The sequence below is a fragment of the Paroedura picta genome, chromosome 14, assembly GCF_049243985.1.
Source record: "Paroedura picta isolate Pp20150507F chromosome 14, Ppicta_v3.0, whole genome shotgun sequence".
Taxonomy (NCBI): domain Eukaryota; kingdom Metazoa; phylum Chordata; class Lepidosauria; order Squamata; family Gekkonidae; genus Paroedura; species Paroedura picta.
The window spans coordinates 20,060,585-20,076,058 of NC_135382.1; the positions used below are offsets into that span (position 1 = coordinate 20,060,585).

Sequence of the window (15,474 nt, forward strand, 5' to 3'; positions counted from 1 at the left end):
GCTCCTTCTGCCATTTTGCCACCCCTCACCCCCACCCCCCATCCTTCCTTCCAGTTGCATCTCCCATCTCTGCCCTTTTCCATGCTCACCATTATTTGCCTATTTGGGGTGTTCTTCTGAGGCCTTTGCGGGGCTGTTATAACGAGCTCCTCTTGGATTTTGCAGGACTGGTCTAAAGCCACCCTGTACGAGCAGCCGGTGGCAAATACGCTGCAGCGAAGGAAAGACCGTGTCGAGCATCTCCGTGAGGCAGAGATGGGCTCTGCCACCCTGGTGTATCCGGGTGTCAGCTTGGAAGAAGGGTCGAGGCCGCGCATGTCCCCAGCCTCCATCGCTGCCAAGGTACGACCAGGCTCAGTTAGGGGAGGCAGGTGATTGTAGGCCACAGGGAGGTTTGTTGGGGAGGAGACAAGCCCTGTAGGCACTGCTGTCCAAAAGCAAGGTTGGGGGGTTTAAAGGTCAATTCCAGCATTTTCAGTAGAGCCCAGAAGAAGAGAAGTCACTTGTGCAGATGCTACCATATGGGTGGAATATGACTATTGCAGCAGATCTCAGTTAAGACCTTTACAACGGTGCTTGGGATTTCTGGGCGTTTTTCGAAGGCCAGTAGACGAAATAGGTCTTCCCGTCATCCAGCCTGAAAGTTTCCAGAGCGTGTGTGGCCCTAGATGGCTCTGCCTCGTCCAAGGACCGGCTCTGCTTTGTCTAATGCATTTCTGACCACCTCCACAACCATCTCTCAGACAGCAGGGCTGGGGCCAGCCTGTACTCCCAGGTGTGAGGAGCTTCAGTTACCCAGAAAAGCAAACTCTTGACTAGAAGCAAAAAGGGTTCTTTTATTGAGTAAGAAAGTACTCTCATCCAGACATTGCTGAAACTGAGGCCAAAGATGCAGGTCTTCACATATAACCCGATCCTGCTCCCCCCCTCCCAGAGATTCCAGAGAAAGCAAGAGAGCATCCAGTAGCCAAACAATCCAATAAGGGAATTCAAGGCTAAAGGCAGGGGCTCATGGGAATTGTAGTCCATGGACATCTGGAGGGCCACAGTTTGACTACCCCTGTTCTAAGGGGAAGGGCGGTGCAAGGAGATGAATCGGAGAGGGGTGAGAAGGACAGGGAGGGGTGGAATACAGGAAGGAGCATCAGGGTCATAAAGCAAAGGAGACAAGCTACCTCCAACCCCTACAGGTCTGATGAAGAGAGCTTGCACTTGAAAGCTCACGCCTTGAATAAATCTTTCTTGGTCTCAAAGGTGCTACAGGACTCTGATTTTATTGTGCTACTTCAGACCAACACGGCTACCCATTTGAATCTACCCTAAAGGGCTGACACTCTACATACCTAGCTACATAGACATCACTAAATAATGGCAGAAACATTCTCCATGACCTTCCTGTAATTAAAGGGGAAGGGGACAGAGTTACGCCCAGATCTCCATGCTCCAAACGCCTGGATAACCTTTCCCAGACGTTTCGTGAAGATGCTGAATGCCACCTGGGACAAGAAGAAATCCTGCAGTACTGGGGTGGAGTGTTAGCCGTCCAGCTCTGTCTTCTGGACCCATTCCATTAGGAAGGGTGGGAAACCTGGGTGCTCCATCTCCCCTCCCCGATAGATTGTCCAGGAGGATCCCATGGCTGGTATGACTGAAAGGCACTGGGAATCGCAAGAGAACCAGTGGGTTGATAGACTTCACAGCCAGCTTTCCAGAAATCTTGCTTGTCTAAGTGTCGGTTGCAGAATCCACCGTGCTTCTGAGCAATTGGTTCTCCATGACCACCCACATTCAGGGCCTGTGAAAGATGGCACAAGATGGGGAAAAGCTCTCTGAAGATACCCTGGACCTATATATATGGGGGATGGACCCCCATCGTTCACACTTGGGGGGGGGGGTTGCTGCAGTAAATGCCAGCATAATTAATATTTGGTCACCATTCTACTGGCCACCTATTTGGGACAACAGGGAAGCGGGCAATGGCTGGAGAAGGCCGAATAGCAAGCCAAGCTTTGCTTTGATGCCTAGCGTTTCTCTCCACACAACTCCTTCTTTGGCCCCCCATCTTCCCGGCCCTGGAAAAAATCCGAATTTGTTCAGACACTTACAGGGCGGAATTGGGGGAGGGGGGGCACCGAAGTGGGGCTTGGCTACTGGGGTGAAATCAGTGCAGGCAGAAGTCTGCCTCCCTCAGGCAAGTGGGGGAATTACAAGGCAGAATTGGGTAGAAGGGGCACAGAAGTGAGGCTTTTATTCTTCAAATGCCCCCCCCCTCCCTGGCCACTTCTGAATCAGAGGGCCAGTTGGTGGGGGAAAGACCATGTGGGAAGAGGGGGATAGTGCTGCATAGTGATTCTCCCCACTGTGTCCTAACAGCCCATCCCCCACCCCCAGGGTAAGAGGCCAGGCCTTCAGTCTCTGCTTACCTTCTTGCAGGGCGTACTTCCTTCTGGCCTTTGGAGGGCAGGTGGACAGGGGAAGGATGCCTGCTGCACGTCTGTGCTGTCCCTGGAGTCTCGCTGGGCGTTCCAGGCCCACTCACACAGCTCACAAGGCTGTTGGGAGGATAAAACAGAGGAAAGGAGAACAATGTCCGCAGCTCCAAGCCCCCATTGGGGAGCAAGGCGGGGTGCAAATGAAGTGAACGGAATGACTTGGCCCTGTGAGCTGCCGCTCCTGGGCATGGAATTCCCCAGCGTGATGGCCGGGTGTGCTTTCCTCTGTGCCAGGTCCAGCTGCTCACGAGCCCCTTTTGTTTCTGCACCCCCAGCACGGTGAGGAGGTGTCCCCCGCGGCCAGTGATCTGGCGATGGTGCTGACCCGCGGCTTGAGCCTGGAGCACCAGAAGAGCAGCCGGGACTCCCTGCAGTACTCTAGCGGCTACAGCACACAGACGACCACGCCCTCCTGCTCCGAGGACACCATCCCCTCGCAAGGTATCCATCCCCGATCCGTGTAGCAGCGGAAGAAATGGCGTGTGGCCAGTGGCCTGACGCCGCTTTGAAGGGGGCTGCTGTGTTCGATGGAAGCAGCCGGTTCCCTGCTTTCATGGCAATGCCGGGAATAGCTTGTGGCTGAGTTCATTAAGGCAGGATATAGGGGAAAGTCTGGGAATCCCTGGACTAAGCCCATTAAAAGATCAAAATTAGCCCTGTCCCCTCTAGCAGTCCACCTTCCTGTCGCTTCCAACCTTATCTGTTAGGAGGTAAAAGTTCAGAGCTGAGAAGCTCAAAATTCACTCAGACCCCAGGAGAAAGAGGCCTAGAGTGGAGAGGTGTGTGTGGCTTAGTGGTAGAACCTCTGCTTTGTCTATCCTTGGCTCAGTCCCCAGCATCTCCAGTTAATGGTTCCAAGTCACTGGTTCTCAACCTTCCTAATGCTGCAACCCTTTCATGCAGTGCCTCATGTGGTGGTGGCCCCCAGCCATAAAATGATGCCAGGGTTCTTTCACAGAAATTAAACTGAAACTGACCAATGGTGTGAAGATCCCTTGTTCATGATTGTATAGAAATTGTTTTTTCCCCAGGGTTTCTCAGTTCAGTTTTGCCTCTTGTCCCACCATGCCGATCTCGCTCTTTCCTGCTGCTTCAGACAGACAAATGCTCTACCTCGATCTACCCCACAAGGCTGTTGTGTGGATGGCACCCCCCCCCTTCCCCGGTCAAGCTGCTTGCCCTGCCACGACCCCTGTGAAAGGGTCGTTCGACCCCCAGGCTGAGAACCAGTGTTCCAAGTAGTAAAGGATATGAAAGTCCTGCTTCTGAGAACCTGGAGAGCCACTGCTGGTCAGAGGAGACAATACTAACGTGCACTATTTATTGGAAGCATGTGTGGTTGCTGTTGTATCTGGCAGTGTTGCAGCTGGTGGGCCGTCTGGCGCATCTCTGCCGTGCCAGTCTTGCGCAGTCAATCCCAAGTCCGCTGACTGCCTTTCTCTCCTCCCCCAGGTTCGGATTACGACTGCTATTCGGTCAACGGCGACGTCGAAGGCGAGAGCCAGAGTGATTTTGACAAATCCTCAACCATCCCTCGCAACAGCAACATCGCCCAGAACTACCGCCGCATGATCCAGACCAAGCGGCCTGCTTCTACAGCGGGCCTGCCCACCGGCACTGCCCTGCCGTCGGGGACCACTCCGGGCGTGGCCACCATCCGCCGCACGCCTTCCACGAAGCCCACGGTACGCCGAACCCTCTCCAACGCTGGCCCCATTCCCATCAGACCACCCATAGTCCCTGTCAAGACCCCCACGGTGCCTGACTCCCCTGGTTACACTGGCCCCACCCGGGTGGGCAGTGAGGAATGCGTTTTCTATGCCGACGATGCCTCCCCCAACCCCATGGACTTCTCCAAAGCCTCCCCGAAGAGGCTGAGCCTGCCCAACACTGCCTGGGGCAGCAACGTCATGGAGATTTCGGTGTACGCGGGGGCTGGGCAGCACCTTTCCATGGAGGAGGAAGACCAGCAGCTGGCAGCCAACCGCCACAGCCTGGTGGAAAAGATTGGGGAGCTGGTGGCCAGTGCACATGCGCTCGGGGAGGGCCAGTTCCCCTTCCCGACTACACTGTCTACCCACGGCCCCGGAGAGGAGACGCCCATCCCCCCGCCAGCAGCCTCCAGCGACCCCCCTGCCGAAGACATGTTAGTAGCAATCCGCCGCGGGGTACGCCTCCGCAGAACCATCACCAACGACAGGTCAGCGCCGCGGATTTTGTGATGGCCTTTTCCCAGCTGCCTGTCCCGATGCCCTGCGTGGAGTCAGGACTGGACCAGGAACCACCACCGCGACAAAAAAAAACAAAACAAAAAAAGATAGAAGAGAATTAACCAACCGCAAAAAAGGCAAAGCCACTTTATGGACAAAGCCTCGGAGGGTAGATTTAAGTGGAAACTAAAACGAAAAACACCTTTGCTAACACGCTCGGAAGGGTACAAAGCCTGACACTGAACTGGTCTCGGAACCTATTTTATATGTTGTTTTTCAACAGCCGCCCTCCCGGGTCTCCTTTCCTCCCGCCCTGTTCTGCACCTTCTTCCTCGCTTATAGACCTCGGTTTCTGCCAGCATCGCCCAGAGGCAATCCGTGTTGTTCTGTGTTTTGTCAGGGAGGAGTGGAATCCTGGACGGGATTTATCCGCTGTCAGGCACACGTGCAGCCGTAGTGCAATGCAGGGGACGTCTCCTCCCAAAAGTGCTCGTGCCTCCTCGGAATAGACACGCCGTCAAGTCCTTCTCTCCACTGTTGTCTTTTCTGTGTTCCTGTCATCTGTTTTTTGTATCCTCTGGTTCAAAAAAAAAACAAAAAAAGACTTCCTCAGCGGTTACGTCAACACGGACGATTCCAGAGGATCCGGCCCGGGTCAAAGATGGCTCCTCAGAGCACAGCCGGACTTCAGGCCGGGCAAGGAGCTGCCGGTGGGAGCCTCAGGGCGACGTGCCCATCCAGCGGAAGTAGCTCGCGTTTCCCAGCCGGATGCAGCTAGGCTTTCGACAGAGTCATGGGCACAAAACTTTGGTCTGCGTCGCTCCCATTTGCATGGTGGGGAATGGGGTGGGTGGCTTCTGGGTTGAAGAAGGGCGCTTTCCTTTTCACCAGGTCCCCCCACCCCCGGTGGTTGCATATCAGCAGTTCAGGAAAGCCAAGAGGCAGGTTTGTTGTTGCCTTGTTCCAGTGATACTTGCAAGGCCTGGCCCCAAACTTTCCACAGAGCCCTGGCTCCCGTGGCCTGGGAGTGCAAGTGTGGCCATAGAATGGATATGGCAGAGGAGCCTGTCAGTCATGCGTGGGTGCAAGTGGACGGTCAGCAGTACTGCAGGGTGGAGGCCTCTGTGGAAGGGTGGATGCTTGTGGTACTTCAGGCCAGTGTGTGGACCGAGAGGGTCTTGGGAAGCATGCTGAAGGATGAAACCACAGGGGTGCATTCCGTCCTCCCTGGATTGGTGCCACAGAAAGCTGCAGTTCTTGCATTTGTACAGAATTGCATTGGTTCAGATGAGCATGGATTGCTGCAGAGCTGCTTTTTGCAGATATTTTTGAGTGTGTCAAAAAAGCATCTTCCCCTTTAGTAGGCAACGGTATTTGCAGAGAGAAGAGAGCCCGGTGGCAGCTGCTGGCAGCGTTACCAAAGTAGATTATCCACTTAAAACCTTCCCTTTGGTGATCCCTGGTTGGCTGGGATTGCCTGTAGAAGTGGTGTCCTTTTTTAGGAGAAAAAAAAATGGAACAAAGGGTATCAAACTAGCTGTTCAAAGACAAGATGGCAGTGAATGTGTTGAGAGAAGCAGAGACGGTTTGGGGGAGGGGGAGTTGCGTTCCCCTTCCGATTCTTAAAGTGATGTTTGGACCTCAGAAAGAACAAGGAGAAGATGCAGTACGGCCCAATTTGAATACCTTTGCAGCATCCCTGGTTCCCAGTCATAGTCCTGCTCTTGGGAGTGAAATGGGCATTACTTTGACAATCAGGCTCCTTCAAATGTTTCATGACCTGAAGACTGAAGGTCGGCCACCAAAGCTGATGCTTTACTCACAATGGAGGACTTGGCAGGGGGCAGGTCTTGGCCTCCCAGGGCTCACAGCCAGTGACTGAATCCCATTTGCACATCTGGCATCAGCTCACATGGGTCTGTGGGTGCTTGGGAGACTGTTGAGCCTGCCGGTTTCCAGGGTAGATGCTGCCCCGAGCTTCAGACTTGAGAAACAGATGTGTAGCCGAAACTAGCGTTTCCACACAGTTGGGCCAGAGCTGTTTGCCTGCCGCTGAAGCCTGTCATCTTAGCACTTCTTGCTTGGGAAGTGGGCTCCCTTGTTCTGCTGTCCTTCAGGCACACTTTTGGAAGGGTTTTGTTGGGGCAAGGGAAGCTTGGCTGGCTTGGCTGCATAGGGCAGGGAGTACAGCTGCTCAAGGGAAGTCTAGAGCTGGAGGAGAAAGGGCACCATCTGCCAGGCAAGGGGTGGAACTGGGCATTAATTCCTGCCTGCCTTTTCAAGACGTAGAGGCAACAGCTCCTGCTCTTGCAGCGCCCCCGAATGTCTAGCAATTAAGGTGGCTGGCAAATGGAATGTGATGCTGGGAATGAGGAAACAGTCCTGGAAAGCAGAGGGTGAGGAGGCGGAAAGCAGAGGAGAAAGACAGATGGCTTACTTGAAGGTGGATGTGTGTATGTGCTGAGGTGGTGGTTCGGGGGGGGGCTGGCTTTCCCCCATGTTTGGCTAGGAAGGATGTGGGAACACCCACCTTGCTGGAAGATGAGGAGGGGATCAGGAAAGCTGGTTGAAAGCAGCCCTGATCCACTGTGCTCCTTCCCTCTATCTCTTTCTGGTGGGAGGAAAATGCGTTCTTCAGAGTTTGATTGTACGTTGCCAGGACAAGAGGGTCAGAACCAGCTAACACCCAGCTGCCCCACAGAGACAGGGAGAGGTGCCAACCCTGGTTCCATCTATGTTGGCTGCAGTCCTCCCAAACAGGCCAATGGCGATGGCCTGCAATCGAAAGGTGGGTGGGGAAAAAACGGGGTTTGTAGGAGTGGAGGTTGAAATAGCTGCAGGCAGATGTCCACATGAGAAGCATTTGCACCCTATAACCCAGGGGTAGTCAAACTGTGGCCCTCCAGATGTCCATGGACTACAATTCCCAGGAGCCCCTGCTAGCGAATGCTGGCAGGGGGCTCCTGGGAATTGTAGTCCATGGACATCTGGAGGGCCGCAGTTTGACTACCCCTGCTATAATCCAAGCTCAACAGAGTTCTAGAAATACAGATGGGGGCAATTCTTGCCAAGAGCCCCCCCCACAGCCACCGAGGACCCAACCGTGTGGGCACTTGACTGGGCACAGCCATTCGCCCGAGGCCTTTGAGAAAGCACACCCGCTCCTCCCCCGCCCCTTCTTGCTGTGCCCACCCTCCCCAACCATCCCCCAGCACTGCTGAAGTACAGCACTCCAGCTGATGTACATAGCTGCAAGGCAGAAATCCCTGGCCTCCCCCTCCCCACGCTGGGGGGAGGGAAATGGCGGCGTACGTGTCATGTAACCCTCCTTCTTCTTTGACTGTTGTAGTAATAACAGTTTAGTTCTAACCTGCCAGCCCTCCTGTGTGCTCCATGCTGTGTCATGACCAGAGATTACGACCGTGACAAATGTTTGCATTTTGCTTTTTATTTTTCATTTTTGTACAAAGAAGAAAAAAAAAAACCACCTCCTTTAAAATGTCTTTCAACTGACGTAACTATTCTGGTGCTGTTGTAACTTGTTCCTCTCTCTCTCTCTCTCTCGCTCTTTTTTTAATTTATTTCCCTTGCCCCTCCTAGCACTCCTCTAGCCTTTCCCATGACTTTTTTTGTCTTACTTAAAAAAAATTATTCTACCCCCGACTTCCTCCTCCATTTAAAATAGTCACTGCTACAAGTAACGAATGCACTGTGAAGATTCCAGTATTAATAAAAGTTGTACTGTAATTAATACAAAGGGGTCTCTTCTCTCCCCATCTCTCCCCCCCCCCCTTGCCTGTGCTGTTCTTTCCCTGCCCTTTCCTCCCTGAGAAAGGAAGCACATAAGCAAAACAAAAACAAAAAAACACCCTTGCCCCGCATTCCCTGTTTGGCAATGCCACTGAAGTTCTTTCCCACACACATAGACACTGTATTGCCCAATTTATTCTGATTTGAGATTTGGACTTGTGAAAGTAGGTTTGTTCCTTTTATGACGCGCATAATTCTACATATTTTGGTAAGTCTAAAGCTTAAGTTCTTGAGATGGTTTTCCACTAAGAGAGCAAAGTCCTCAGAGAAGGAAGCCCTCTGTGCCCTGCCCAGGAAAGGACAAAAGCAGAAGACTTAAAGGTACAGGAGCTGCCACCAGGCCATACAAGCCCAGCCAAAATTCCCTAGACAAGGAGAATGCTGCTGTAAAATTGTACAGCCCATTGTAGCAGTTGGCCCTACCAGAGGCCCCCTCCTGAAACCAGTCTGATGTTACTAGGTGCAAGGAAGGTAACAAAACAGTTACCTGGCCAATTGGCATTTGTTTCTGCAAACAAGGGCCCAGAAGCAGTATCACAGATCACAGATCAGGAATTCTGTTTGCCCTCCCCTCTCTAACTGGACTAGCTTTATTCCACCCCCTCCCCCTCACTTAAGCACTTTAAATTGCAACTGAGCATGAAGGAACCAAAAGCCCTAAAAAAGGCCTGCCTGTTATGCTATAAGCAATTGGGGGAGGAAAGAAAGCTTCTAAGTATGTCTGTGGGAGGAGATGATGGCCTTTTTTGCTGCAATTTGGGTTTGCCAGGGACACCTTTGGGGAAGGTACACGTTCTTGTGCAAGCACAGTGCCCAATAAGAACAGGTTAAAGATTTGTGCTCTGTTAACAGCTAGTGCAGCCTAGCAGTTTTGCTAATGCAAGCAAACACCGTCGTCCGAGGATCCACACAGCTACATTTCATTTTGCTTTGACACCGAGCCTTACCTGTCTACAGATCTGGCCCCTCTCTTTGTTTGACTCGCTCAAAGTGCCATTTGCACCCAATCCTTTCCTGGGAGCCAGTTTTAGAAAGGCAGGTGACTCCCCCTTCTCATCCCAGAAAGAATCAGGTGGAAGGCTCATCTGAAAGTATGCAATGCAACAAGTTTATCAACAAGGCGTTTAATTCATGTGCCACAGTCATTATGAAAAAATCTCAACACGGCTCGCCTCAGCCATCTCTTCAACTGACAAGAGCTTAATGATGTACGAAACTATATTTACAAACATGCACAGAGCCAACAGTACAGGGGTGAAGACTACATGTTTCCCAGCTACTGGCCATGGGAGCAGGAGCACAAAGACCAACTCCAACCTGGCATTCCCCACCCCGCCCTGTTCATACTGCTCTGCAACTTACGCTTCAGGGGGCTCACTTTGACAAGGAGCGACTTCTCCAGGGCTGCAAAGGCAGCCAGGCGGTATACGCAGCAAGTCAACGGTCTTCAGAAAGGGGGTGGGAAATCTGAAATGCTCCTAAAAAGGGTCTTGTGGCCTCTTGGGAGAGCCTAACCCACACCTAGAACGGCATGTACAAAATATGCATATGACAAGCTGGGACTCGGGGGTCCAGGACCCCAAATGGGACAATCCAGCAGGAGTGGGAGGGTGGATGTTATGCTCCACCGTGCATCTTTGGAACAGAGTTCTAGCCAAGGCCCAGAATGGGCTCCTGTTTAGAAAGCATAGCGAGTGCGGATGTCCTCTAGCTTCTTGGACACCTCGGGTGGGGTCCTGTCCAGCTCTTCGGCCACGTTCTTCTGCTTGTTGGGTTCCATGGAGTTGAACTGCTCACACAGATCCCCATCAATGACATTCTAGGGAGAGGAAGAAGGCAACCATTTTATAATCAGTATATATGCAAGCAATCAAGACTCTGGGCAAAAGCAGTAGGGCAGGTTATTGCAGATCAGAAAAGGAGGGACTCGAGGGTCTGCCAAAGAGGAGCAAAAAGCCTGGAAGCGCTGCAGGGTAGGGATTGAGGCCAACCCCTCCCCTCCTCCCCGGTCAGTTCAGAGCCTGGCTTACCTTTACGGGGAAATAATAGGAGCGGAAGCTGAGATGGTCCCGTCCGCAAAGAGGGGGGTGCTCAGACCGGAGGTGCATCTCGACATGCTGGAAGAAGTCATGATCCTGAAGACAGCAAAGAACAAGAGTAAGGGAGGAATTTCTCAAGGAGTCAGAGTGGCCTGACAGAGCTCTGGAGGAAAGAACACACTCAGCTCTGCTCTCTTCTCAACCTCCTGCCACTCCGCTCTGGCTCTCTGCTGGAGAAACAATTTGGGAGAGCTGGCAACTGATTTCCTGCATGCAGGAAAAATGAGTGTATGTTTGAAAGTGAGGGAAACTGAACTTATTTCTGCTGCCCTTCCTCTGAAGTATAAACAGCACAGCAACGGCCCTGAAATCAGGTCAGAAACCGACTTTTAAAATCATCCCTGGATGACTGAAAAAATTTTAAAATAATTTTTGTTGGAGATAAGCCCAAGTGCTCTCTTTGCACATGCAGCATAAAAGCCTCATCATCTTAGCATGACAGAAAGCCCTAGTGTTCAGCTAACCTTGTGCCTGCAGTGTGCACCACACACATCATTAAGAAATAAGCCTCTTCAACACTAACCCGCTTCACAGAGGCAAGATAATTATGATGTCTGACACACAAAAGGCTTCATTTTGAAAGGGTTTCTTTTTCATACTGCGCGAACTGCAGAAAATGGGACACACGCACACACAAATTTTCTGTGACGGCCTTGAAAGCATTCCGAAGAACCCCAGAGTCCAACATCACAGGCTCTGCTCTGGCAAACATTTCAAATGATATGGAAACTCAAAATTCAGGGAACTGATTGGGAAGAGGTTTTGTAGCCATCGTTAGTTATAAGTTCCAGGTCAGCCTGCAGGGTTGACAAACACACCCAAGTGACCCTCTCGCAACACAGTAAAACTGGAGGAAAAATTGGAAAATGTAATCTACTGTGTGTAGGAATTGGGAGCTTCAAGGGTCTTACAGAGCTGGGGGTGGTCAAATCAACTACCATCTATAGCACCACTGAGGTCCATCCAAAGCGGCTGTGTTGACACAACAATCTTATTTAATGTGGGTGGAGCTGGCTGGCATTCATGTCAACAAAAGCTGTCAGGATCAGATTCTGCACATGACAGAGGCACAGCGGGCAGGCCAGGAGGGACAAACACAGCCTTCCTGGGGAGATGGAACACAAGCAAACCAAACCCAGAACCACTAGCGAGCAAAGCTGAGCTTCATCCCCAGAACCTTCCCCTCCCCTTCCTCCGAGGCTCGAGTCTTTCAGAACAGAGCGTAATGCAGCACAATCCCCTCCCTTGTTCTTACTTCATGTGATGTGAACGGGACTAGAATGCCGATGCCGCCTGACAAGGTGGTGTAGACCAGTGATTCGGAGCCCCCTGGGATCAGCGTGGTCTTCTGCAGAGACAGCACTGTTTCTCCGACATGGTAGTTCATAATCACCTCTGCCTGGAAGTCAGACAAGCAGTGCTTCAGTAGACAGCTCAGGGCTCCTCTCGTGCCTAGGCCACTCACCCCCCCCCCCCAATTCACCCCAGCTGCACAGGCTCCTTTGACAGGAGCAAGAGCAGTCAGGACATCTGTTCCTGGCAGCACCTTCCTGCCCCAAAGGCTTTCTCTGGCTACAGCTGAAAGGCGAAGCCCCACAGAGGCTGCTGTTGCTTTGATCCTTGGAAACAGACCAAGCATTTCAATGCATTTTTCTCCCACTGCAAGAGTATTTCTCTTGCAAAACACCCCAATGATCCAGCGAACCAGCCAAAAACTGGCCCACCAAAGCAGGGGGGCTCCTGCCTCATAGTCACCTTCTGTGAAGCTCCATTGAGAAGCCCTCGGTCCCACAAAGCCTTGTTGCCGGTTGGGTCTTCATCGACCTCATCGTTCGTGTTGGGAGGCAGCCTCACCTGTGCCGGGGAACAAACCAGAGTGAGGCCTATGGACAGCAGGAGAATCGCTCAAACCAATGGAAGATGCAACCAAAGCAAGCCTTAATCTAGTAGAAGCCAAGGCCTCACTGGCTCACAGCTGGGCAGCAGTCGAGAGAGAGCATTTCCACAGCATCCCAGTTTCCCGTGCTTGGCGGTCCATGGAAACAAAAGGAGAGCACCAGAGCAGCCCTTCTTGCCTGTCCTCAAAGCCAGACTCACCACGCAAATGTTGCCAAATTTGTCGGCTCCGGCCACGGTGTCGTAGTCCAGGAGGCAGGCGGTGGTGACCCAGCGTGGGTGGGTGTCGTCTGCAAAGATGATGAGCTGATTCTCGTTCCTCTTGTAACGCACCCAGATGAAGCTCTCCTGAACGTCCGAGACAATCACCCGGTGCCCGATGGTCTGGATCCCACAGATGTAGTTGGCAATGTGCTGGTTCAAAGGGGGGAAATGCCAGGCGGGTTAGCAAGGAGCAGGAGGGGGCCTGTCCTCCATCGCAAGGGCCTGCTTACTGCACCTCCTACCGAGGGGGTCCTAATTCCATCCCCGAATGGCTCTCCCCAAACTTTGAGATTCAGGCTCAGTCATGGCTGGCGTTTACTTCGTTGCAGACGGCAAGGAAGTTACTTTTGCTCTAAAGTGGGATATTGAGATCAGCAACTGCAAGGAAATTTCGTGGACTCCAACCTTTGCTTGGCCCCCTCCACCCACCTGCCACTTCCTGCACAGAGCGTTCCTATAGAATAGCTCCTAACAACATGCTGCTTCAGTGGTCCCGTCGGCATACGCCGTCGAGCAGAGCAAGTGGGAGGTGTAGCCCAGCGCTCAAAGGATACCTTCCTCCGTTGACAGAGAAAGGGAAGCATCTGCTGCAGACGCCCCCGCTGCTTGGCAGTCGGACAACAGCAACTAGTATGCACAGAGATCTGGCAGGTAGAGACAACAACACTGAAATGCAAAGCGAGCCCCTCCCCCTCCAACTTCCTACACTTGTTTCAAACCTTAGCATGCCAAGCAAACAACACAGCTGAAGCGCCCTTCAGCCTCCCCAGATGCAGGTCGGATGTCAATACCTTATTTTCACACTTCCGGAGCAGCTTCTTCTTGCCCAGGTCATAGACACGTAACAGCTTCCCCACACCAATCAGCACTCTGCCTTGGAACGGGGCGATAGCTGCCGGCACCTCCTCCACTGGGGTCTGAACGGAAGCAGCAGGTATTAGACAAGCCAAGAAAGAAACACACAAAGGGCCACTGCAAAACCAGCCCAAAGCTTTCGACACCCAACTCCTTCCTGAGCACAGGAAAAACGCCCTCCAAGCACTAGCAGGAAAAGCATATAGCCTCTCAGTATGTGGCAGAGGCTCCTGACAGCACTACTGGAAGTGAAAACAATGGACAAGCCTATCTGTTCACAAAAAAGCTCCTAGCCCCCCCCCCCCCACACACACACAGAGCTGAGCTCCTCTTTACAAGAGTCATCCTCCCCAGCAGGCAAAAAACTGATCACCCAAGGCAAGTAGACCAAATTCAAATCTTGCAGCTGTCTCAAGAACTTCCTTGGCAGGAGGGATCAAGATCCATCCGCAAGTGAACCTGATGCCTTCTACAGAGGCCAACTACTGGTCCTTCGGCTCTGACTTAGAGGTGGAACTCCACAGTCTCAAGAACACAGACAGGTCCTTCCCAACACCTCCTGCAGTCCCTTCAGCCAAAAATGCTGAGGACTAAACCTGGGACATTCTGCACATAAAGGACATGCTCTGTCACTAAGCAATAACCCCCCCCCCCCCCGAAGGTATCCCAGTGACATTCCCGGGGCTTCTGGAATTGGCTGCTATCCCCAACCAGCAGCTTTCATTTCAGACTTGCAAGCATTGCTTCAAGTCTCCAGTCGGAGTGACAGGTCTGGTCACTAATCCTTGCACAGCAGCAACATTGCTGCAAACGTGGACTAAGCGAAAGCAACTTCAGCAACATAACGCCCCACCCCACCCCGGCCCCCATCAGGTACCCACCTTGTGCAGGAACTCCAGCTTCTCTCCGCTGTTCACCAGCTTGTAGGTGTAGACAAACCCTCCAGCGACCGAGCGGGGGTTCAGGATCAGGTCCTTGGCCACTCCCACCAGGACATGCCAGTCATCGCCCGTGTTGGAAAATCGGCACACGGCCACACTGAGGAACGAGATCATCGAGAGCGTGACCGGAAAAGCCTTGAGACAGCTCCGCCTCTCCCAGGAAGTTTTAGCAAAGGATGCTTTGGAAGAGAAGGGAGAGGACATCTGGAGAGTCGTGAGACTTTACATGGGACAGGACTGCCATTGTTAAGCCTCATCAATTGACAGGTCCATTATCCTACTCGTCCCTAACGAGTTCAAAAATATGCCCTTTATCCTTTTAACAGATGCTGACATCGTCTCACAGCAACATCAGGAGTGATTCTGTGACAGGTGCCTTTACAAGGCATGCTTAGACATGTCAGACAGTTGGCCGCCTTTCCTAGGGAGCTGCGTTCCAGAGTCGCTCAGCAAAAGGAAAAGGAGTAGCATCCCAAGAGATGCTTTTGACTGGGGGGAGGGGGGCATATGGGATCCTCCTTACCTAAAGGCAGCTTCATTCTGCTCCAGCTGGACCAGATCCAAAGTGTTGCCCTGGATGGGGTTCATCACCCGGATGACTGACGCCCACTGCCCGTTCCCTGCCTTTGGGGCACCAAAGATGGACTCGGGGAGGTTCTCGTTCAGAAACGCTGCTGCCATCTCTGCGGCCAGTTCCCTTTCGTCTTCACCCGCAGCTTCAACCATTTCCTGTGACATGGGGGAATCAAATCGCTATTTTTTAATTACGCCCCGAGGCAAAGGATCAGAGAACTGCAGTCCGACCAAACAGCCTATATAAAAAGAGACAGTGACAGAGACATTTTGAGCAGAGCGGGATGCTAGAATATCTTCATGTGACTCTTTGGGATGAGTCCTTTGAGACAGC

General features: G+C 52.4%; 2 protein-coding genes across 9 annotated transcripts in view; one reads left to right on the forward strand and one right to left on the reverse strand.

The window, feature by feature from the left end:
* MTSS2 (MTSS I-BAR domain containing 2) overlaps positions 1-8,459 on the forward strand; it is a 77,630-nt gene extending 69,171 nt beyond the window's left edge. For all 6 annotated transcript variants that reach the window (XM_077309727.1, XM_077309725.1, XM_077309726.1 and 3 more), the window contains 3 exons: positions 166-342; positions 2,768-2,933; positions 3,945-8,459. In XM_077309727.1, the coding sequence (XP_077165842.1) occupies positions 166-342; positions 2,768-2,933; positions 3,945-4,714 (1,113 nt within the window). In that variant the 3' untranslated portion in view covers positions 4,715-8,459. The remainder of the gene's footprint in view (positions 1-165; positions 343-2,767; positions 2,934-3,944) is intronic.
* Positions 8,460-9,620: 1,161 nt separating this feature from the next.
* SF3B3 (splicing factor 3b subunit 3) overlaps positions 9,621-15,474 on the reverse strand; it is a 32,686-nt gene continuing 26,832 nt past the window's right edge. For all 3 annotated transcript variants that reach the window (XM_077309715.1, XM_077309714.1, XM_077309717.1), the window contains exons 19-26: positions 15,091-15,296; positions 14,508-14,664; positions 13,563-13,688; positions 12,709-12,921; positions 12,367-12,465; positions 11,867-12,010; positions 10,543-10,647; positions 9,621-10,331 (exon numbers count right to left, since the gene is read on the reverse strand). In XM_077309715.1, the coding sequence (XP_077165830.1) occupies positions 10,191-10,331; positions 10,543-10,647; positions 11,867-12,010; positions 12,367-12,465; positions 12,709-12,921; positions 13,563-13,688; positions 14,508-14,664; positions 15,091-15,296 (1,191 nt within the window). In that variant the 3' untranslated portion in view covers positions 9,621-10,190. The remainder of the gene's footprint in view (positions 10,332-10,542; positions 10,648-11,866; positions 12,011-12,366; positions 12,466-12,708; positions 12,922-13,562; positions 13,689-14,507; positions 14,665-15,090; positions 15,297-15,474) is intronic.